This window comes from Xyrauchen texanus, chromosome 48, assembly GCF_025860055.1.
Source record: "Xyrauchen texanus isolate HMW12.3.18 chromosome 48, RBS_HiC_50CHRs, whole genome shotgun sequence".
In the NCBI taxonomy this organism is placed as follows: Eukaryota; Metazoa; Chordata; class Actinopteri; order Cypriniformes; family Catostomidae; genus Xyrauchen; species Xyrauchen texanus.
In genome coordinates this window covers 18,447,367-18,470,745 of record NC_068323.1, presented here as the reverse complement: position 1 = coordinate 18,470,745, position 23,379 = coordinate 18,447,367, and the positions used below count along the sequence as shown (strand labels likewise).

The window sequence follows — 23,379 nt, the reverse complement described above, 5'->3', positions numbered from 1 at the left end:
AAGTCATGCTCAGCAGTTTAAATTCTGTAGTAAAATGATACACTGCATCTGCTTTGTTCTTATAATGCTTTTACATTCTTCTGAAGTCAGTAGATTTTACATGCAAATTGTAACTAAAGAGAAGGTAAGGATGTTATTGAAACTCATTACTATTATTAGACTATTGTTTTGTTTTTTTGGAAGAAAGGTCATGCCTGGCAGTTAACAAACTGAATGGAAATTATAGATCTGCTTTGTTCTTATAATGCTTAAATACTATAAAGTCTCTTGACAGATTTTGGTCATGAGCATCTCAGAATTATTAAATGACTCGCTCATAGCACATTAGACTTTTATTTTGTATTTTTTTGCAGCTATTTCTACAAAATTGTGTAGATAATTTTCTATAATTGAATCATTAAAATACATTAAGGTGGTGCTTTTAGCTTATTCTTGAAAAGATTCTTGATTTATATACTTTAGAAAATGATGATAGTTGGACCACTGATTAAAAAAAATTAATTCGCACTGGGTTGATGGTGGTGATTCAGCCTTAATACCTTGTGATGTGAATTAATTTTCAATAATTCAATGATAAGAGTCAGCTTATAGCACGGTTACACCTCAGCATGATCATCGCGTGCGCGTGCGTGTGTGTGTGTGTGTGTGTGTGTGTGTGTGTGTGTGTGTGATGACAGCACTCTGAATTGCACAGCAAATACAGACTATGCATTTATTTAATTAAATCACAGCTTTATGGGGATTAATAATCATACTGGGCTATGGAGCAAACTGCTTATCTTGAGGTGAGAAACTACATAAAAAAACAAACGGAAACCGCAAAATATAAGGTAGATTTAAATGGACGCATGTGTTTTTGCTTATAAATTACACTTGTTGGGCCTATAAAATGTCCTGGAAAATTGTGGCTTGAAAAGAGTGGGAACCCTGTATGTACGCTTAACAGGAAGTCTGTTTTTTTGGGTGTTCATCGGGTATATCTGATGCTATGCTCCACTTCAAAAGAAAAGACAGAATCCTTCAAAGACATATTGCCAAATTAAATCTCTACTCATGGCTTCATCTCAGGAAGATAGATTGTTGGACTCTGATCCAGATCTTGATGTGAATTATGGCTTTTATCTCCTAGATTTCAGGCACTGACAATGCCTCTGTCTCTCTCTGTAGGTGAAAGCGTTCTCATGTGCAGGGGGAGTAGAGAACCTGATCGTGTTGGATCTGGAGCAGTATAAATCCCGGACGCAGGTGGTAGCAGAAGCCGGAATCAACATGGGCTCTCAGCACAAGTGGAGACTGGGAGAGCTGGAGTTTGAGTCGTTCATGAGAATGCTGGACAACCTGGTATGCTTTTGTGTGTAAAATAATCTGCTATGTTCCTATAGCTGGTTGAGCATGACATTAGCAACACCAAGGCTTTGGAAAGACTGGAAAATCACATCTTTCCTCTTAATTATTTTTCCTTCTCTCTCCCACTTTCCTTTCGATTAGGCAGAAGTTTTAGTGTTTTAGACGAAAGGAGACAGACTTTAGGCAAGAGAGGAAAAAAAAAAAAGAGTTGAAAAGCACTCCAGCCAAAACTCCTTTCACTCCTCTGCTCTATTCATCTTTCTCTCTTTCTCCAGCTGTACAGTCTGCGCTGTATTTTCTCTCTCCCTCTGAGATAGGGAAAAATGCAGGCATGTGGAAAATCTGTTTTCTCAGCTGGGATAGAATAATGGAGTGATGTGAAAGAGGATTGAGCTCTGGAAATGATAATGATATTGTGTGGCATTCAGTGAGCTGCTACAGAGACTCTGGGAGCTGCTGCCACCAGCTTCCAATAAACCAATATGTTTTTCCTTCCTATGCTGGAGAATTTCAGTACTTGGTCACATAATGTGTTTGTTTGTGACTTTTCACACACCTTCAGCAAATTCAGTTTCCAAGCGTAGCTTACAAACCAATTCAAAAAGTTGAATTATTCATTGATTTCATTCACAAAGGCCTTTTCATTCATTTCTGAAGGCAGCAAGTGAATTATTTAAGAATAGGGCTCATCCTCCCTCCATTATCGTCATGTGAGGATGAATTGGATCTACACTACAGTAGCTGGTTTGCAGACAGGTTATTGTGGTTTTGAGAATGTCACTAGTTTTTATTTAATTTTGTATTTTGATTTTCTATTTCAGTCAGGTTTAATTAAGTTTTCTTGATTTGTTGTTAATGACTCATTTTAGTTTCGCTATCGTTTTAAAAGCACCACAAATTGTTCCAAATGTCTCACACAACACTTTATCAGAAAATGCAAAAAGTGAATGGTTTTACATGTTAATCAAACAACCACGTATTGTCTAAGATGGTTCAACAGTCCCTGTCCACTTTTTTTAGCTGTCTTGGTTTCCCATTGAATTTTTTTTTCCATCTGGATTTTATAAAATTCTTCATTGAAGAGTTGTAAGCAATGAACCAGCTCCGTTGTGAATCACAACGTAACCATCTTTGATTTGAAGCAAAAAAGTGTTTGAAATTTGGGCAAAAATGCAAAGTTAAAAGACTGTACTTCAGTACTCGAAGCATTTCGTATGATGAAACCGAATTTAAAAACAAAAGTAAAATATGTTTTTTCCACTGCTAGTTTTTGTCTTCATAATAGTTTTAAAACCATTGGTTTGTTTGTTATCTGTGTTTTATAAATATTTTGTATTTATTTTTTGACTTTCAGGGTTACAGGACAGGCTACACATACCGGCACCCCATCGTGCGGGAGAAGCCACGCCACAAGAGCGACGTGGAGATTCCAGCGACAGTAACTGCATTTATGTTTGATGATGATGACACTCCACGCTCCCCTTTAAAGTTTCAACAACAGAGACAGCAGAGAGAGAAAACACGCTGGCTCAATTCACCCAACTGCTACATGAAGGTTAACGTATCAGAAGGAGCTAGCGAGGAGAATGGACGCATCAAGACCACGGTGAGGCTGACCTGCAAGTTCATAAATAACTTGTGAACTTAGTAAACATTTACACAATACAGTCTTGATAAAAAGGTGAAAGGGTTTAAGACAGTAAATCTCTCTTACCGTATCAGAATGTCTTCAGGTGGATTTTGTGTTACAAAGAGCACGAATGTGGTTATTTTCTGGGCGTTCCTGATGTCGAGCTGCAGCCAAAATAAACTCATAATTCTGTCATCACAGCTGAACTTCCCTGAAGAAACTTGCAATTCTGCAGCCCCTGAATATAGTTTACGTCTGTTTGAGAGAAAAATGTCAGTTTACTGGAGTTAACCACCACCGTTATCTTGTGTGTTTTCACATGGAAAGCTCCCTTCTGTCCTCTAGTGGTTTGTTAAAGTGTTACCACTTTGGATACACTGTAAAAGCCTATTTACATCAAGAGTGACAAAGCACTCAGCGTAATTAACATTTTTGTGTGGCTGTGCAAAATGTGTGCATACCTGAACTAAACAATTCTGGTCATTAATATGCTATAATGACATTCACTTGCTTGAATTCTAAATGAAAATAATTTATTTTTATCTGTAAAACAAGTTTCAAACACATGACCCAAAAGCTGAAATCTACTGAGCTCCTGAGAAGACAGGGTAATTATATCTTTAAGAATAGAGTATTTTATTTATTTATTTGTTTTAAAAATAAATTGCTGAAAAACTTTTTGCATTCCCTCGTTTCCCTTGTAATAGTTTGCGTTCCCTCACAATAAGGTTTGCGTTCTCTTACAAGGGTTTTGTGTGCTCTTGCAATAAATTCCATGGTTTTACTACAGTAACCATATTTTAACCATGATATTTGTAGTGAAACCATAATAATATTAATACAGGAAATTGAAACCTATGGTAATAATCATAATTTTGTGGTTACTATGGTTTAAACGACAATATTTACCATGGTTAATCTATAGTAAAACCATGGTTTTCACCTTAATATATTGTTACTACAGTCTACAACAACCATGGACTTCTTCCAAAGGAACACAAAACTATAAAATGGTAACCTTGTTTTTGGCAGAATCTGCTGTTTTACTATAGTCATACTGTTGTAACCATGATTGTAGTAATCTTTTTACTATACTGTACCATTTAATATAGTAATATTGAAACCTGCTTTTTCCATAGCTAGTTAATGATTAGTATTTATTCATAGTAGTAACTATGAAAAGTAATCATGTTTTTTTGGTAGAAACCATAGTACAGTATACTGTATCCATATAGTAACCATGGTTTTATTAACCATGGTTAATCTTTGGGTTACTATGGTATTACTTGAAAAAAACACATGGTTTACCTATGCTATTTTTAGTAAATGCTTGGTAACCACAAAATTATGATTTTATTACCATAGTTTTCATTTTCCTGTATTACTATGGATGGTTTCACAAAGAATATCATGGTGAAAATATGGTTACTGTGGTAAAACCATGGTAAATGTATCACAAGGGAATGTTTTTCAGTTGCAAAATCTGTTTTTTCCAATTTATTTTTTCTGGATTCCATGTTTTGTTTTCAAAACAGTGTTTAATCATAAAGGTTTAATCAAATAAAATATTAAATTCATTTTCAACCAAAAATAGCTATGCTTTTTTTGTCATAATATGCACAATAGAGCTTAACAGTATAAATGAAGACATATATGACAATATATAATAATAAACCATTTATTGTTATTAATAGTTTTATTGGTATTTCTTTGAATATTAAATTATACTTTACAATAGTAATATTTTTATCTTGTAATGTTTTCAATTTCACGTATCCTGTTTAACAGAGCATTTATTTTGATGGATCTTTTAGGGCCTCCTCTTTGGTAGTTTTTAATAAGGTCTAAGTATTATAATAAATTAAATGCTGAAATACTTGCAAACTGAGGATTCACACAGCCGCTCCTACACAAAACACAAATGTGTGTGTGTGTGTGACAGATAGCACAACTGCAGTTCTCATTCATTCTGTGTGCAGCACTTGTAGAATGCATGTTTTTAATTATAATATTATTTATTATATTGATTTAATCTAAATGTCACATCCCATAAAACTTTGCTAAAAGAACCACACTGCGGCTGTGGCTCAGTTGGTATAGCGGGTCGGCCACTAATCACAGGATTGGTGGTTCGAATCCTGACCCACTTGACTCCACATGCTGAAGTGTCCTTGGGCAAGACACTGAACCCCAAGTTGCTCCCAATGGCAGGCTAGTGCCTTGCATGGCAGCTCTGCTGTCATTGGAGTATGAATGGGTGAATGTGTCACAGTGTAAAGCGCTTTGAATACCGTTAAGGTTAAAAAGGCGATATATAAGTGCAAACCATTTACTGTAGTATGGTACCGAAATGAGCAACAGTATGATATTGTACCATTTTTTGATATTGCAATATTTCGTTAACAGTAGTAGCAGTATACCACGCAACCATAGTCATTTACTTTCTTTTTTTTCCTGACATGGTTTTTGCTTCATTTCGTTGATGCAACAAAGAAAAATAAACTTGCTTTGTTGCCAGACAATTGTTTTAAATTTGTTCTTGGTGTGATTTTAAACCATTAATGAGAGTGTAAGTTTAAACAATTGGATGCAACCATGTCTTTTTGGCCAGATGAAATTAGATCATAGCTTTTTATTTTCAACCAGCTGTTTCTAGACTTTACACCAAGCTCAAAGTATTTGCACAGGGCTTCATTACCTTTCTAAACAATTCACAGTCTGTATGCCTCATTTATATTGTTGAAATATGTTAAAAATCTCTATATTCCCTCACTGCAGTGGATGAAGTCAGATGAAGGGAGTAACGCCAGCGGGACTCCAATTTGCATTGAAGATCCCAACCAGTTTGTCCCTCTGAACACAAACCCCAATGAAGTCCTGCAGAAGAGAAATAAGGTGAATCGTATATCTGTAGAAATATTAAGCACAATTTTCAAAACCTTCAACTCTGTTCCAAACCTAGTGAGCTGCCTATCTAGGCAACATTTTTAGGCATCATAGGGATAGTTCTTGCATGAAGCCTGTTCCAAATAGTAGTTAGCTAAGTTATGCTGCCTTATACCTAATCTTTGAACAATTGATTTGCTTTTGGTGGGTAAGGTGATACAGAATGCAAATAAAAATGTACATCCATGATGGTGAATTGAGTCAAGGGAGCTTTGTATGTTTATTTTTTATTACGTACTAAATAGTATTGATAGAAAAGTGTTCGTTAATGAATGTTTTTTTTTTGTTTGTTTGTTTTTTCCTAATATCAAACATGTAGTTGTGGCGCACTTGAGTGACCAATAACGGAGTTGTTGCCCATTAATCTTTTTAATTCAGTCACTTGTGAGGTGGCATGCTGCCTTGGAATATATAACCACTAAATACTGACATGTTACTTGGTCTTAAACAGCTTCTCTGTTGTTTTTGTTTCAGATCCGTGAGCAGAACCGGTTTGATATGATGACAGCAGGCCCACAGTCACAACGGCTGGCTGGAATCGTGGTGGAAAGGCCGCTGGTGAGTGCCATAGAAACAGTTCTGTGAAAAAGTAGCGGCACAACCAGCTATTAAGTTTAACCAGTTGATATGCAATCGGCCGCACACGGTAGTGACGTCACCCTGCTTACATTTAAAATATAATTTACCATCTATAAATGTAATAATCTTTTCAAAGGTCTAAGGGTTCAACATTGATATCCGATCTCTGTTTCACGATAGCAATGCTCCAGAAACAGCAATTTAGTTATTTGTACCAGGAGTACAAATGAAAACATGCAATATCAAAACGGGACTTCATACCTTTATGAAATTGCGATCGACAGGTGAATCCAGTTTGCCGTTGAAAAACGTCCAATAGCACTTTTTGTCCATAAAAGTGATAAATCTGAGAAATATTGAGATATTCTCCATTGTTTACATGAGATCTCGCCTGAAAGAATTACCCTTCGTCATCGTTCTTCAACAAACTGCAATCTGAGCAGCATTCATGTTGTAAAACTGTATATTATCTTATTTATTATTACAAAATGAGCCTGTCTCCAAAGTTTAGTTTTAAAAATGGGGCGTAGTTTATCCATAATAGCCAATCAGTGCAGTCAGATTTTGTGTCATCTTGAAAGGCAGAGCCTTAATTTTACTCTGTCCAGCGATTTTCAGAGAAAAAAGCTTCCAGGAACCTCATTTTTTGTTAGATCGCCTTCAAATTTGAAACGTAACTTCTTTAGACTTGTGGCTTTGAGAACATTGTATTTCTGGATTGTCTTGGTACGTTTTTTTTTTTATAGTTTATTTATTGTAAAAACATATTTCCATTACTATAAACTTCAGCTTCTCTTCAACTTTCAACTTTAAAAAATAACAACATATATTAATTCTGAAACTTGGGAAATAAATCCCAAAGTGTCTTTCAAAAGATACTACAACTGTGTCCATACTCCAAAGGGTCAGTAAATACAACCATTTAAGTTCAGGTATGTCATTTTCATGGTTTGTGCTCAAAAAGGGGGGTGCGTATCATCAGGTTAAGGGGGCACTTCGTTTTTCACATGGGTGATATAGGTGTTGGATAACTTTTTTGCTTCAATAAAAAGATATATATTTGAAAACATATTTTTTTTTTACCCAGGTTGCCTTTGTTTTATGTTATATCTCATTTGAATATCTGAAACAATTCTGTACAATAAGGTTGCATTAGTTAACAACACTAGTTAACATGAACTAAAAATGAATAATACTTATTAAGCATTTATTAATTTTAATGTTAATTTCAACATACTAGTACAGTTTTAAAATAAAAGATTGTATTTGTTAACATTAGTTAATGCACTATGAACTAACAATGAACAATTGTATTTTTATTAACTAAAAGTGTAACATTGTTGTAAAGTGTTACCAACAATTTAGTAGGAAAATAACACAAAAATCAGGAAGAAGGGCAAATACCTTTTCACAGCACTGTACATTACCCACAACTATACTGTGAATCCAACGGTCAATCGGGAGATGTATAGCGATATGTGTCTCTAGGTGGCGCCAGATACTCTGAGACTGTAGAACTCATTCATGTTCTGTCAGTGAAATTGTTCTCGGTATGTTGGGGGGAAGCCTCATTTTAAAGCAGGGTCTTATGTAGCTCTTTTTTTTTTTTCTTTAAGCAACAGTCATGAATAAAGGTAAAATCCATCTGAGGGTTTTCTGATTGCTGTGTATGTTTGATCTTTTCAAAACATGAAATCACATTTCAGTTCAGATTTAAGATGTCTACTTGAGTTGGGTGGTATGACCGTGCAATGGTAAAAATGTGTCAGCCGGTAGAGAGATTGGTGTACCGTTTATACTGCGATTTGATATATTCGCATGGCTGTCAGTAGGCAGACCATCTTTATACTATTTACATATGAGCGTTAGAAATAAGGATGCTATAATGTGAAAATACTGAGTGTGACGTCTCCTGAACTAAGTCAAGATATTGAAGAACTCCGCAAGGGATATTGTTGCATAAAAATGAATTAATAAAAAAATGTCATAGGTTAGGTTTAGTGCCGTGAATTTTGTTTGTTACATATACAAGTAACTTTTGACTGTTATATTTAAGCCAGCTCGTGCTGTTTCAGGTCTCTGGTCTACATTTGTTTCTAACCACATGTATGTGCAGTTTTAGCAGCAAAACCATTACAACAATACTTATATAATAAGTAAATGTTTATACCAGTGAATTTCCATTAAAAATAAAGTAGGATGCAGGGGATTCACAGCACCTCCGTTCATTCTGTACGTAATTTAATAATGTTCAATTTGAATAATAACCTTCCAGTGTAGACCACCACAAGAGTCATATAAAAGGATGCGCCTGGTGTTGGGTACATGAATGTTATGACTTGCTGCACATTATTATAAACTTTAACTGATCAAGTGTCCAAGTTCTTAATTTAAATAAAATTAAATAATCAAATGATAAGAGGCATCATCACATGGTTTTGAATTTTTTGTAACTTTTTTCTTTATTTCCCCCAATGGATTTTCCAGAAAGAAATCGTGATTATACCATTATTATGATGTTTAATTTCTTAAAAGTGAAATAAAATTGTGCTCATACCGCCCATCACTAATGTCTTCATGAAGTGGCCCACTTTTTCCCAAAATAATGAATGTTATTGTGCATTTTTCAGTTTTATATTTTAGTTTTTGTTTCTAATAAATATAAATTTAAGCATATTGAATCCTTGTTGAATTTATTTATTTTTTGGTTTTAAATGCACAATATTAAAAATAGTTGATATTGTGACATTTCCTGACACCTTTTCTCCCTGAATATGACTCATTTCAACATACAGATGCACTTTGACGTTAGTAAAAAAATATTTTTTTTTGTCCCCCCACATGCACATGTGTGCAGCCATACATGGGTGATGATGAGGAGCAGACAGGCTCTCTCCCTCCAAACCCCTTCAGCGAGCTTAGCGTGATGGAGGAATACCAAAAACGAGTAGAACAGCAGCGTATTGGCCTAGACGGTAAAACATGCTCTCACACACACACACACACACACACACACACACACACACACATACTTAAAGAGCTGCTTTGTCTTCTTTTAAACCTGAAGTCAGCTATTAGTTAGAATTCCCCTTCAGTCATTACTGTCCCATATGGTGCTTGAAAAATGTATTTAATCAGAATACATGCTAGTTTTAAATGGCCTGCTATGGAGAAACAGTCTGCATAATGTTGTAGATGTGACATCTACAAGCAGGGACTCTCTACCAAAGCTAACCAAACCCTGATCCCTGATTGCAAATTAACAAATAAATACCCCTTATTTGCATGACACCTCAGTTCTTTTCAAGCACACTTCATTTCCTGTTCCCGTAGTCACACTGCATTAGCATTAGATTTTAGCATTAAAATTGTCCCATTCAATGCTAATAATATAGCTCAATGTCCCTCAATGCTAAAAATCTATATACTGTGAATGTGTGGCCAGCACTGAACTAACAAGATACACAGCCAATATAAATGACTGCCTGTAGAAGAGTTGCCTTTTTTCCTTGTATGTCCTCTAACCTGTTTGCCTCTCTTAACCGTTTCTCCCTGCCTGTCTAAATGTTTGCTAACCCAACTCACTCCTGCAGATGACGATCTTGAGCAGCTCACATCAGACGATGCTTCCACACTGTCTCAGTCTGTGTCCCAAACTCAGTCTCCACAAAACACTCCAGCTAAAGAAGGTATAACTGACTGAATGACCCAACTGTCATACTAACCTACAGCTGTGATGTATGTGATCAGTCATTCAGATGCATTTAGGAAGTTGTCACACGTGTTGATTGCATTGTCTGAGCCGAGTCTGATACCTCTCTCATCTCCTGCACCGCAGGTCTCTTTTCCAATTGTACTATTTGGTTTCAAATTGCGGTGTTAATGTGAGCACCACCATGAGTACTAGCAAAAGCTGTTTACCACTGTAGCTAGGTAATGACTCAGAAGACTTCAGCTTGCAATAAAGCATTGCAAGAAATGGAAGTCTGTTAACTGCTTGCCGAAGGCATTTTCTGTGGAGACGAGAAGAAACAAGAAAGCATTTTACAATAAAAGCAAATTATACATCAATACAGGTTTACTTTAATTTCAGACTGTACTTGAAAATGACGTGATTACACTTTATATTAGGTGGCCTTAAGTACTATGTACTAACATTAAATACAAGACTATGTATTTACTGTGTAAAATGTTTGGCAAAATGCCCACATTTGCTGCTACTGAGGCTGAGATACGGGTAGGCATAGGAGTATGGTTAGGACTAGAGGTTAGAGTTAGGTTTTGGGGTAAGGGTTGGGTTAGGGGTAAAGTTAACAGTGTAACTACAAATATAATTAAATGCAAGTACTTTAAATGTAATTACAATGCAACAACATGAATGTACATAAGTACATTGTATCAAATGTTTCAGTACATAGTAGTTAAGGCCACCTAATATAAAGTTGGTCCAATGGCTTTTACACCAGTCAAAAAAACAAAAACAAAACTCTTTTTAGGTGTTAGTGCTAGTGGACAAAAAACAAAACATTAGCACTAATAAAAATGTATTAGCACACTGAAGAGTAGAGAAGCTGTTTTTTTTATTATTATTATTGTTATTTAAATAATTTTTTGCTATTTCTTATATTTACTACCATTTATAATTCATTATATATTTTTTTTGCATTTTTATTGGTTGCACCTATAGTCCGAAAGGACTCGATGGAAATGGGTTAAAACACTTTTAATCTCATATTAAACTCGTGCACAGTACTGTGTCAAATAGTCTTGGTTCCGCTCAAGTTTGAACATACCCATGTGACGTGTTGGTACAGGTGTTGTAATGTTCTGGCAGGATATGTCAAAGGACCTTATTTTCTATTCTGTCACAATGCCTTAGTCATATAAAATAAGCAATACTTGTTTCCTATTTCATAGTTCATATGAGTTCTACAGGAAAAGCTGAACATTCACAGCAACTAGACTCAGAATCATTTCTTGGGGAGCACTGTAGAAACCCTTGCATAAACTGAAGATAAAGGCTTATATAGACTAATATACTTATGGTTTACACATGGCAGGGTTAAAGTGTCATATATAGTGTAATAAGAGGATGCATTTGCCCTAATCAAAATCAGTTGCATCAAAAATGCTGGTTATGTTGGTGCCGTAGCCTAATGGGCTGCACTCATGACATGTGCTGCTGATGCATCGTGGGTGACAAGAGTTTGTCTTAATGACTTAATGTCATACAAGGTCCAGTAAATATAAAACGGTTAAATCAATATTTGGTGTGGAAACTGGACACCTGGAGACAGTTTTCCTTGGATGTTGGCAGATAGGATGTTCCAAGCTTCATGGAGAATTTGCCACAATTTTTCTATATATTTTGGCTGTTTCAGTTGTTTCTGCTTCATGTAATCCCAGACTAACTCAATGCTGAGATATTGGCTCTGTGGGGGCCATGACATCTGTTGTAGGACTCTTATATTCTTTTCTATTTGCAAAAGAAATGTTTGGAAGTCTAAAATGTATATTTCCTATTGACACATTAAAGCTGAAGATATAATTAACCATCTTAAGACAAAATATTTGTGAAACATCTGAAGTGTCTAAGACTTTTGCACAGTTCTGTAAAAACAAAATATCAAATGAAGTGGTGTCTGAAAGCAAGTGAATTTAAATAAGTTTATCATTGTTGTGTTCACCATTTTTCATCTTTATTCATATGTTGACAGTTTAGTGTAACTGTTTGAATCACTATTGTTACATTGTTAATGAATTAGTTCTGCTCTCTTCACCATTCCTCATCCAGATAATCACACCGGTGTGCTGCTGAATGGTAAAGACGACCACGAGGATGAGCTTATCAAGCGTGTGAGTCAGCTGACCACCAGCGTGGAAAGTGTGGAGATCAACGTGCGCTCTGGGGAGAAGATCGAAGAGGCCCTGACGCCTGAGAGCTCACCCTCCAAATCTCCCAACAAGAAGAAAAAGAAGTTCCGTACCCCGTCTTTCTTGAAGAAAAACAAAAAGAAAGAGAAAGTTGAAGTCTAGAGAGAAAAATAAGTCATGCCCATCATGTCTGTCTGGCGCTTAATGTTTTAAGTTGTCGTTTTGAATTTTAATTGGATTGTTAAAAAAAAAAAAACATGGCACGTTTTTGGGGGGAGTCAGTTGTGGGAGTGAATAGATGGGAGTAACGCCCATGTTTAACATGTGCCATGGTTGAATGGTATGAAAATGGGAGCCATTTCATAATTATTTTTTTTTACATTTTATTGAAAGCGCAATGAATGAAACTCCTAGTAAACTGGCTCCTCACCTTATGGAAAGACTGAAAACAGATGTATTCCTAATGATTTTAATCTCATTGATGAGCCCGTACTGCATTTAGTATTTTTATGCTGAATGTTTTTCAGTTGAACATACAGACCCTTTTATGAGCCCCTTTACTTGCTGCCACATCTCATGTTGTCAGTTTTGCTTGCGTTGTATTTCGCGCTGTAGGTGGATTGTAGGTGTAATTGGTTACACTACACAGGAGACGCTTAAAAATCACACTGGAAACTGTTCTGGGATTATTTTAACAGGGTTTGTTTTTATTTTATATTGTTTGTATTTGTTGAAGAAATGGGTCTGAAATTAGCACGAGATCAGCAGCCGTGAGCTGCATGTGTGATAATCCTGTGTAGAGCCACTCCAATATCTTCGCTGTGCTGGTCTTTGCCAAACAAAAAGATGTAAAAAAAAAAAAAAAAGCAAAGCAATCACGTTTTAGTGAACTGTAATCTTGTCCGTCTTTTCTCGCATTTTGATTTTGCAGATTCATCTCTTTTATATTAAATCTTTTTTTTTTTTTCTTTTTTTTTTATTGAAACAATTTAGTTTTTATTCACTCAGTTTTGTACTCGTTTCTATACTTTAACAAACGACAAAATGAAATTTTGATGCATGTTTTGATAGAGTATGAACTTATATGGCTGAATATGTAGAGGTGCCTGAATTCTTCAATCGTGTAATAACAGATTACTAAACACATGTAACAAAAAAATATATATATGAAAACTGGAGTGATGTTAATTATATATAAATATATCATATTTTTGTGCTGCACTTTTTAATGTGGTATATACAACAGAACAAGTCTGTGGATGATTTCAGTAGTTGGAGATTTGGAGAGAAGAAACGATAGAAGCGAAACAAAAACATGAGTGAGAAATGTTTTGGCACATTCAAAAAGGGTGGAGAAGGGAAACTCAACATATATAGGAAATATATATAGATATATATATATATATTTGTAAACTGTATTTTTTTTTTTAAATAGTTTGGGTCCCAAAGAAATGCAAAGTACAGGTCTAATGACCCCTGGGCGTTTGGTGAAAATCTAGTCAATGCAAATCATCTCACAACGTTTAAACTACTTCATGGAGGTTTATTCTGGGCCTTTATTACCATTGTATTTCACTCATGTAAATTTATGTTGGTCATAAATCACCCCATCACCATATAACAGGCTAACAAAGGACTTCGTTCAAACCAAAAGGATAATTATGTCATTATTTACTCTTATGTGGTTACAAACCAGTATACTGTTGTTTTCTCCTTCAAAAAACACCAAAAGTAGTCCATATGTCTTGTGCTCTGTATTCTAAGTCTTCTGAAGTAATACGAAAGCATTCTGTGTAGAACAGATGGAAATAGGTCACAATCAAAACAAATTACTTGGTTTGAATAAAGTGCACAAATCATATCATCTACTTTTATAGTGCACGGCCATCTGAGACAGTCAACATACAGTTTTATAATTTGGGCATAGCGCTCCCCTGTGTTCTGAAGAGAAAATGACATGGTTTGGAACAATATGAGGGTGCGTAAATAATGACTGGATTTTAATATTTGTTGGAAATTCCTTTTCAGGATAAGTCTCTGTGTCAGAGTTGATATTAATTACCTGAAAAAATGGCATTCTGGAGTTATTTTCTCTCAAACTGGATCTCTGTCAGATGTAAGCTGATTGTCATGCGGTCAGGAGTTGCTTGTTTTGCTGTTTTGAAGTGCCCTACCCCAAGAGACTGCGCTGCGGACAGAACTAAATCGAATTTGCCACCAAAAGCTAATCTTTTATGGTTTAAAGATTAGCAGGGAGTAGTTTGACCTCAGTTTGAACTCCATCAGGCCCCGATGTGGTCGCATAGATCCCTGAGAGGGAGACAGGACCACAGAGAGTGATATATCCCAGTGGGCAATGTGAAGTACTGGCTTGGGCATGAAGAGAGAGACATTTCTAAGCTGTGTATATAGCAAGTGGGTTTGAATGCGGGCCAGACATGGATTAAACCCATTTAAAGCTGGACCAGGCAGAGAGAACGGGTGCAGGCGAAGAGATTAACTTGTTTTATTACTATTAATTTTATTGCCATTTGACTTTTTCTGGTTTCGGCTCTTTCCATTTTCCATGTGCACTGCAGTTTTGCTTTCAGGAAGTTTGTTTTGACAGCTTTTGAATTACCATACAAGCGTTAAACTGCTTTCAGCCCAAGGAATGTGCATTTACATTATTGTTTTCCTCTTGCTTATTTTTTTATTACATTTTTATCCTTTTTACCTTCTGACTATTTTTGCACCTTGTTTTACTAATGCCTCTATTGCTTTGGCATGCAAGTTTGAGCCAAACCTCTTTGTGACCTGTGAAATCATATATAAGTGTTATCTAACAGACTTGCTTTTAGTTGTATTGCTAATCAGTGTAAATTCACAAACAAATAAACTATTTTAAGAAGCAAACGCTGCGCTCAAAGTCTGTGGGGATGAAGGAACGCTGCATTTCACTCCATATTATTTAACATTTCTGCATCCGTTCACAGTATGTTAAAAGTCATTCATTGCATTTCTCAGTTCTCTCATACACATTCATTTTAGAACATGAAAGGGTTTTTGCAGGATTTTCACACTGCTTTTTTTTTTCCATACATTAAAAGTATACAGTGGTCAAGGGCTGTAAAGCTCCAGAATTCAATATCCAAATTTCATGACTTGTGCACTATATTTTAATTATTTCTTTAATATACTGTACACAATACAGGCAAGTAATATTCTTAAATAAGGAACTTTTTTTCAAAGATGTGTAATCAAAGTTTCACTATTCTATTCTCTCTTTTTTTTTTTTTTTTTTTTAAGTTCTGGGACCTCTGACAGCAAAAACAATTTCCTAAAAATCTTGTGTTTGTACACAACCACATACTTATGCAAAAATAAACATGTTTATTTGCACCTTGCATTTATGTATGTGCTGGTAATAGAAGCACTAAAATATTTAATTTAACAAAAGTACCTTCATGTGTCTCTTAGCACATTAATATATGCACCCAAACTACCAAAGACCAACCCTGCTAGAAGCTATAGTGAATTATCTCTATGGCAAAAACATTTTTACTTATCGAACCGTACATACTTAAAATTCTTAAATTGTTTAAAAAGAAAAATCAGATAATCAGAGGAAAAATATGCATTGGTTTCCTTCTGCACAAGGAACAGACTTGGCTTGAGAAGGCGCTTCACTATTGTGTTTGTGCCCATGTGCAATTCTGCATTTTTCCCACGAATGCAATACCTGAAATATGCAACAAATGTGTTTGGACACTGGCTTGATTCACATGGCTGTATGCATTAGTTATACAGTGTGTGTGAGAGTGAGTGTTCATCTAGAGGCAATATTCATGAAGGGTCACTAAGGCTGATTTCCAGTCACATTTTCTGTTGTAGCACTCAAAGACTGGTCAGTTAAGTCAGGAAAGACAGATTCAAGATCGGAGATGTTAAGGCTAAGTTGCTTTCGATATCCCTCTATGCACATCTAATTTGATTCTCCGTTCACACTCATTTACTTTATAGTTCATGTTTAGAGCTACAGAATGATGTTGGACTGAGGACAGATCTGGGATCAGCCCCTTCATAGTAAAAGACTAAAAACAAAAGGGTGAAATTGTTTTCAGATTATCATGGTGACCCAAATATTATCAACATAATGTGATTTATTTTGACCGTTCAGATGAATGTTTTGAATGTTTTTGGTTGTTTACGAAGTATATAAATTAAATGGAAATGAATCTGAGGCTTTGTGGCTCATTACATGCATGACTTTATTGTGCCTTTATACCACATTTAAATCCTGTGTGTGTGTGTGTGTGTGTGTGTGTGTGTGTGTGTGTGTGTTCTGAAGGTATATAGATATTGTCTATTGTTATTATCCGAATATATAAATCAGATATTGTAAATCAGAAATTGTTATAAATTCAAAGGCAGATATTAATTCTTAATATATAGTTATAAATCTGAATGTTTATCGTGTATAAATGTAAAAATATTAATGACTTCTGAATATAAAGTATTATGTATTATATAGAAATAGAATAATATATCAATATTTAGTTATAAATACAAACAAACTGTAAATATGAATGGTTATAAATCCTAAGCATATTTATGTTTTGATGGCTTAATAAGAGGAATTTTCCACATGTGTGGCCACGTGGTGAGGGGAAAAACATCTACCGCATAGAAGTCATTAAAAGACGCTCGAGTCATGACAGTTTGTTTGGTTTTAATTTGATTTATTCTTGCAATTCAGTTTAAACCCTGTAGTTTCTAATGAAGCGAAGTTACTACAAACCCAACTTTACTCCCATTTGGCAGTTTGCCAGTGTCAGTATTCCAAGGAAACTTTTATGTTTATAGAGACTCTTATATAAACAATTAACAAGAGCAACATTCAAATTTAACGGTAAACCAACATTTCCATGTAAACGCCACTTTAGCACGTCATAGCCTGGCATCAAAGCTGTTGGTTTTCAACCACATGTGCTACGAAAGAGCCAAGAAATGCCCATCCTGTCAGGCAGATCCCCAGCTGCATTGTCGTTATGTGTTTGAGTCGATGAGATCATGACTGCAGGGTCAGTGGGCCTAAACATCAACCTTCACACAATAAACCCATTCTGATCTGGGGCATCCCTGGAGAAAGGAGAGAGGGAGCTGGGGCAATGCTTGGAAGGAAGGCAGAAAACAGGGCCTTCTTGTGGTTGTATCATTTAGATGGGCTCTTGTGGGTCCCAGTATTAAACTGGGAAACACTGAGAGGAATTTGAGTGGGTTGTGTAAGAACTGAGAGAAAGGAGGATAGAACGGTTAATTCTCAAATGACCCAAGCTAAATGTAGGGATCAATATATCATAGAGAGTTGAAGGTGGGCCAATGCCTTTGCAACCACTCACAACACCCTAGCATCATGGCAGTGGATGTTACACAGGCATGCATCACTTTTTTCAGCAATTGTAAAAAATCTATTTGGCATAAATGATCTGCAATTGTGGAAAGCTATAGGATCTCAACATTAAGCCAGTAAACGCTGAGAGGAATCTGGACGTGGGGGTGTAAAGAGCAAGAGGGAGTAGGATTGGGGGGCCCAAAGTCTCCAGACAGAGTCTTGCTGTGAGTGTCAAAACAATAAAGCAGCTCAACTCCAGATGGATGCCCAGCCAGAGGGGATAAACGACTCGTACGAAGATAGTGTCAGCGAAACCCATGAAGACACAGAGACTGTGGACTCCCTTTTCACACGTTCATTCTTTATCACTCCTACATCATTCATGCTCCCTAAAGAGGCAGAACAGTTTGTCCGTACTTCTGGACAATCTAAACTGAACCGCCAGAGACACAATGTTCTTTATGAGTCTCGCCAAGTTTGGCATCTGAAGTTTGTATGAATTACCTAAAGGTTAATCACATAACCTGGATCAGCAGTAGAAAGCGGCATCTGAAATGAATAAAATACTGTATATAAATGTAAGTCAATATGAAATGGCATTTGCAACCCATTTTATTTTTGTAAGCTGACATCATTTACTCACCCTCATGCCATCCCAGATGTGTATGACTTTTCTTTCTTTCTGCAGAACACAAAATTAAGGGTTTTAGAAGAATATATCTAATCTGTAGGTCCATACAATGAAAGTGAATGGGTGCCAAAACTTTGAAGCTCCAAAAATCACATAAGTCAGCATAAAAGTAATCCACATGACACTAGTGGTTAAATCAATATATTCAGAAGTGATGTGATAAGTGTGGGAGAGAAACGGATCACTTTCACATTCTTCTTGTGTTTTCGTTGATTCACATTCTTCAAGCATATCGCCACCTACTGGCAGGTAAAGAATTTCAAGCAAAAAAGGATTTAAGTATTGATTTGTTGCTCACCCACGCCTGGCATGTCACTTCTGAACACATTGGTTTAACTACAGGAGTCATATGGATTACTTTTATGCTGCCTTTATGTGCTTTTTGGAGCTTCAAAGTTCTGGCCACCGTTCACTTGCATTGTATTGACCAACAGAGCTGATATATTCTTCAAAAATCATAATTTGTGTTCTGCAGAAGAAAGAGTCATGCACATCTGGGATGGCAGGAGGGTGAGTAAATCATGAGAATTTTCATTTTTGGGTGAACTATTCATTTATGCTCAGTCAACAAACATTGTACAACATGTTATCATGGCAATGAAGTTGTGTTAATCTCAATATCTGTCCTGTTATTATACATTTGAACTCGTGGATTAAATTAATCATGGCTGACAGTGAATTGTGAATTTATACAATGGTATGCCATGCAACGGTGCTGCATCCAGGCCCATATTGATGTCATCATTCAAATGTAACGGAGTGCATCTTTAAGAAAACTTTAGTAAACGATTTTAGCACACTATCATGTTAACACGCTATTGTTGATGTCTTGTGGCTAAACTTTTGAAATAGTTAGTATTCCATTGACTTCCATTGTAAGTGCCTCACTGTAAACCAGATTTTAGTTGTTGTTGTTGTTGTTTTTAAAGAAAAGGAGGGACAAAATGAAATGGTGTCATATCAACATTATGCCACAAATACTGTCGACTGAGCTGAACTTGTATTGAACCCGGAATAAGTCTTAGTTGATATGTCCCACTGTGAACTGGTGTCCACTAGGCAAGACATCAGGAGCAGATGGTGTATTGAAGACATTGTGTACGTGAGCACACTTGGTAATAAAGCTCATTCTGATTAATGGACACCACAGCCCTGCACACACACAATCCCTAAGCACAGTCCTGTCACAATAGCACATGGTGACCTGGCTCATACTCTCTCTTTCTCACATACAGTGTAGGATGACAGTGTAGGTCAGGGGAGGGTTAATCAGGATCAGCACTTGTGCTCTGCACATTGTCTCCTCTGTGTCCCTCTCCCGTATTGACCTTAGCAGACGCAAATAGGAGGTTCAGGTTTCTTAAGTGATAGAGATGGATGTGTGTGGGTGTGACTCTTAACACTTATACACTTAAAAATTCAAGGTCTATCCACATGAGAATGTAGGTGCATTTCAGGACATTTGAAGACCGGAATCTACCTCCTAATAACATGTACAAACAGGGATGGATTGGGACCTGTATCGACCTAATGCAAACAATTTCCTGTCTATTATTTCACTGTATTTCATTTTAGGTTGGAAATTTCTCTTTTAACATTGACACGGCAATGCAGTTCAATTGAAAATGGTTCATTTGCCTGCTCTATAGGTTTTTACGGTTGCAATCAACTTAGTGCATTTTAAAGCCCATTAGATGTTTTGAAGGGAGCAGTTTTCTTTCCATTGTTAACATATTTCATAAGAAACAGGAAGTTGGGGTGGGACATATCAAAAGGGCACACCCCTTTTTGAATTCACTAATAGTCATTCATTTATGTCAAAGCCTAGCAAAAGTAGTAACGTCTAGATGGTAGCCTATGCGCTTCAGAAACTCGTGCAACAATGTATATCTGGTATAGGGGTAGAGTTAGGTGAGGGAAACCATCTAGACATGACCAACAAAATTACACAAAGCCTCTTCTTTTGCAACCAATTAAGTGTCTTAAATTAAGCTTAAAGTATGAGTGTTAGTGTAACTGAAGACACACAGATAAACGATAATTATGGCAGCTTGACAAAGTCAACATATTGTATTCTACAAACTTAAAATCCCTAAAGCAAGACCAAATTCTCCATAACATCCACTAAACTTGGCACAGACCTTCAGCCTGTTCTTACTTGCATTGCAATTTCTTTTGTAACTGATCAGATGGTCTTTGCACAGCAGATGATCAAATATCCCCCCATATGCTATAGATTTGCATTGACCGAATGTTCAAATGCCAAAATCTTAAATTGACATTTTTTTAACTTTCAGACAAGGCTTTCTCAAGCCAACATCTAATTTTGTCTTTACAAACTTACAGTGGATATAAAAAGTCAACACACCCCTGTTAAAATGCCAGTTTCTTGTGATGTAAAAGAACGAGACAAAGATAAATCATGTCAGAACTTTTTCCACCTTTAGATTGCGAGGACATTTCCTGTGCACAGCCATCTTCAGATCACCCCACAGATGTTCAGTTGGATTCAGGTCTGGGCTCTGGCTGGGCCATTCCAAAACGTTAATCTTCTTCTGGTGAAGCCATGCTTTTGTGGATTTGGATGTGTGCTTTGGGTCGTTGTCGTGCTGAAAGGTGAACTTCCTCTTCAGCTTTCTAAAGGACGGCTGAAGGTTTTGTGCCAAAATTGCCTAGTATTTGGAACTGTTCATAATTCCCTCCACCATGACTAAGGCCCCGGTTCCAGCTGAAGTAAAACAGCCCCAAAGCATGATGCTGCCACCACCATGCTTCACTGTGGGTATGGTGTTCTTTGGGTGATGTGCAGTATTGTTTTTGTGCCAAACATACCTTTTGGATTATGGCCAAAAAGTTCAACCTTGGTTTCATCAGACCATAACACATTTTCCCACGTGCTTTTGGGAGACTTGATGTTTGTTTTTGCAAACTTAAGCCAGGCTTGGATGTTTTTCTTTGTAAGAAAAGGCTTCTGTCTTGCCACCCTACCCCATTGCCCATTCGTATGAAGAATATGGGAGATTGTCGTCACATGTAGCACACAGCCAGTACTTGCCAGAAATTCCTGCAGTTCCTTTAATGTTGCTGTAGGCCTCTTGGAAGCCTCCATGACCAGTTTTCTTCTCGTCTTTTCATCAATTTTGGAGGGACGTCCAGTTCTTGGTAATGTCTAATGTTGTGTCATATTTTCTCCACTTGATGATGACTGTCTTCACTGTGTTCCATGGTATATATAATGCTTTGGAAATTCTTTTGTACCCTTCTCCTGACTGATATCTTTAAACAATGAGATCCCTCTGATGCTTTGGAAGCTGTCTGCGGACCATGGCTTTTGCTCTGAGATGCAACTAAGAAAATGTCAATTTAGTTTCTTAGTTGCATTTAGGAAAATCCTACTAGAACAGCTGAACTTTATTTGTGATTAATCAGAGACACTTTAAATGATGGCAGGTGTGTAATGACTTCTATTTAACATGAGTTTGAATGTGATTGGTTAATTCTGAACACAGCCACATCTCCAGTTATAAGAGGTGTGCACACTTATGCAAACAGGTTATTGTAAGGATTTTCATTTTTCCCCCACGAAGATTTCAGTTTGTTTTTCAATTGAATTGTTCACATTAGAGGTCACAATAAAGAGGAAAAAGTTCTGACATGATTTATCTTTGTCTCATTCTTTTACATCACAAGAACCTGGCATTTTAACAGGGGTGTGTAGACTTTTTATATCCACTGTAGCTATCTAGTCAGGGGATATTTATAATTTCGAGGAAGGGGCCTTCTCATTCTAGAGAGCAATTCATTGGACAAAAACAACATTTATACACCCCTTCGAATAAGATGATCTATCAATATTTTTAGTATATTTTCCAGTACATTTCAAACAAAGTAATTTTTTGGGGGAAATAGCACATTTTCATTGGAAATGCAATGTTAAGCATTAATAGTTAACTAACAAAATGTATTTGCTTGACTATATATAGGCTGTTCAACCAACTTGGCGGATTAAAGACCCCCTGAAATGGTTTGACGAATGCACATTTCCTTCAAATATTGACATATTTCCTTTTAAAACAGGAAATTGGGGTGGGACATATAAAAAAGGCTTGTCCCTTTTTTTTTTTTTTTTTTTTACAGACCAATAGTCATTAGTTTATATTAAGCCCAGCAAAAGCAGTAATGTGTAAATGGTAACCCATTTGCAACAGATACTTGTGCAATAGCATATATGCTGGGGTAAGGGTATGGTAATGGTGAATCAATCTCACGAGAGAATCTCTCTTTTGCAGACAATCAAGTATTATAAATGAAATTAAATGTATAATCGTTAGTGTACAAAAGACACAAAGCTAAATGATAATTATGTTGGCTTGACAAAGCCAACATACTGTTATTCTACACACTTTAAGGGTTTTTCCAAAATCCCTACATTTATTCCACTATAACTCCTTCAGATTTCAAACTACATCCACCAAATTTGGCACAGACCTTCAGACTGTTGTGACTCAAGTTTCCATTTATTTCCTAACTGATCGGACTTAAGGGTTTTACACAGCGGATTATCTAAAATCCCCAAACTTACTATTGCTAGTCAAAGATGGTTTGTGTCATTTTCAAGGGAGGGGCATTGTTATTCTAGACAGCATTTAATTGGAACAAAATGAATACACCGCTGCGAACAGGATGAGCGATCATTATTTTTGGTATATTTTCCAGTACATTGTATTTTTAATGCTAAAAATACATTTTGTCAATTTGTAGGACTATACTAGCACATAGATCACCTCAAAGGCAATAAACGATGGACTAATCACCACAAAAGCAACACCAATTTTGAGTTCATATGCGGACACAGAGTGCGTGCATCAGCTATTTTGCAACAACTTTGTTTTATAATAAAAATAAAAGCACAAGCCCAGATATGTTGCACTGAAATTC

General features: G+C 36.2%; 1 protein-coding gene across 9 annotated transcripts in view; it reads left to right on the top strand.

The window, feature by feature from the left end:
* LOC127639541 (gamma-adducin-like) overlaps nucleotides 1-16,616 on the top strand; it is a 130,717-nt gene extending 114,101 nt beyond the window's left edge. For 8 of the 9 annotated variants that reach the window (XM_052121598.1, XM_052121597.1, XM_052121599.1 and 5 more), the window contains 7 exons: nucleotides 1,168-1,341; nucleotides 2,702-2,953; nucleotides 5,756-5,872; nucleotides 6,398-6,481; nucleotides 9,360-9,477; nucleotides 10,096-10,191; nucleotides 12,297-16,616. In XM_052121598.1, the coding sequence (XP_051977558.1) occupies nucleotides 1,168-1,341; nucleotides 2,702-2,953; nucleotides 5,756-5,872; nucleotides 6,398-6,481; nucleotides 9,360-9,477; nucleotides 10,096-10,191; nucleotides 12,297-12,538 (1,083 nt within the window). In that variant the 3' untranslated portion in view covers nucleotides 12,539-16,616. The remainder of the gene's footprint in view (nucleotides 1-1,167; nucleotides 1,342-2,701; nucleotides 2,954-5,755; nucleotides 5,873-6,397; nucleotides 6,482-9,359; nucleotides 9,478-10,095; nucleotides 10,192-12,296) is intronic. The other variant, XM_052121605.1, reaches the window with a different exon arrangement.
* Nucleotides 16,617-23,379: the final 6,763 nt, after the last annotated feature.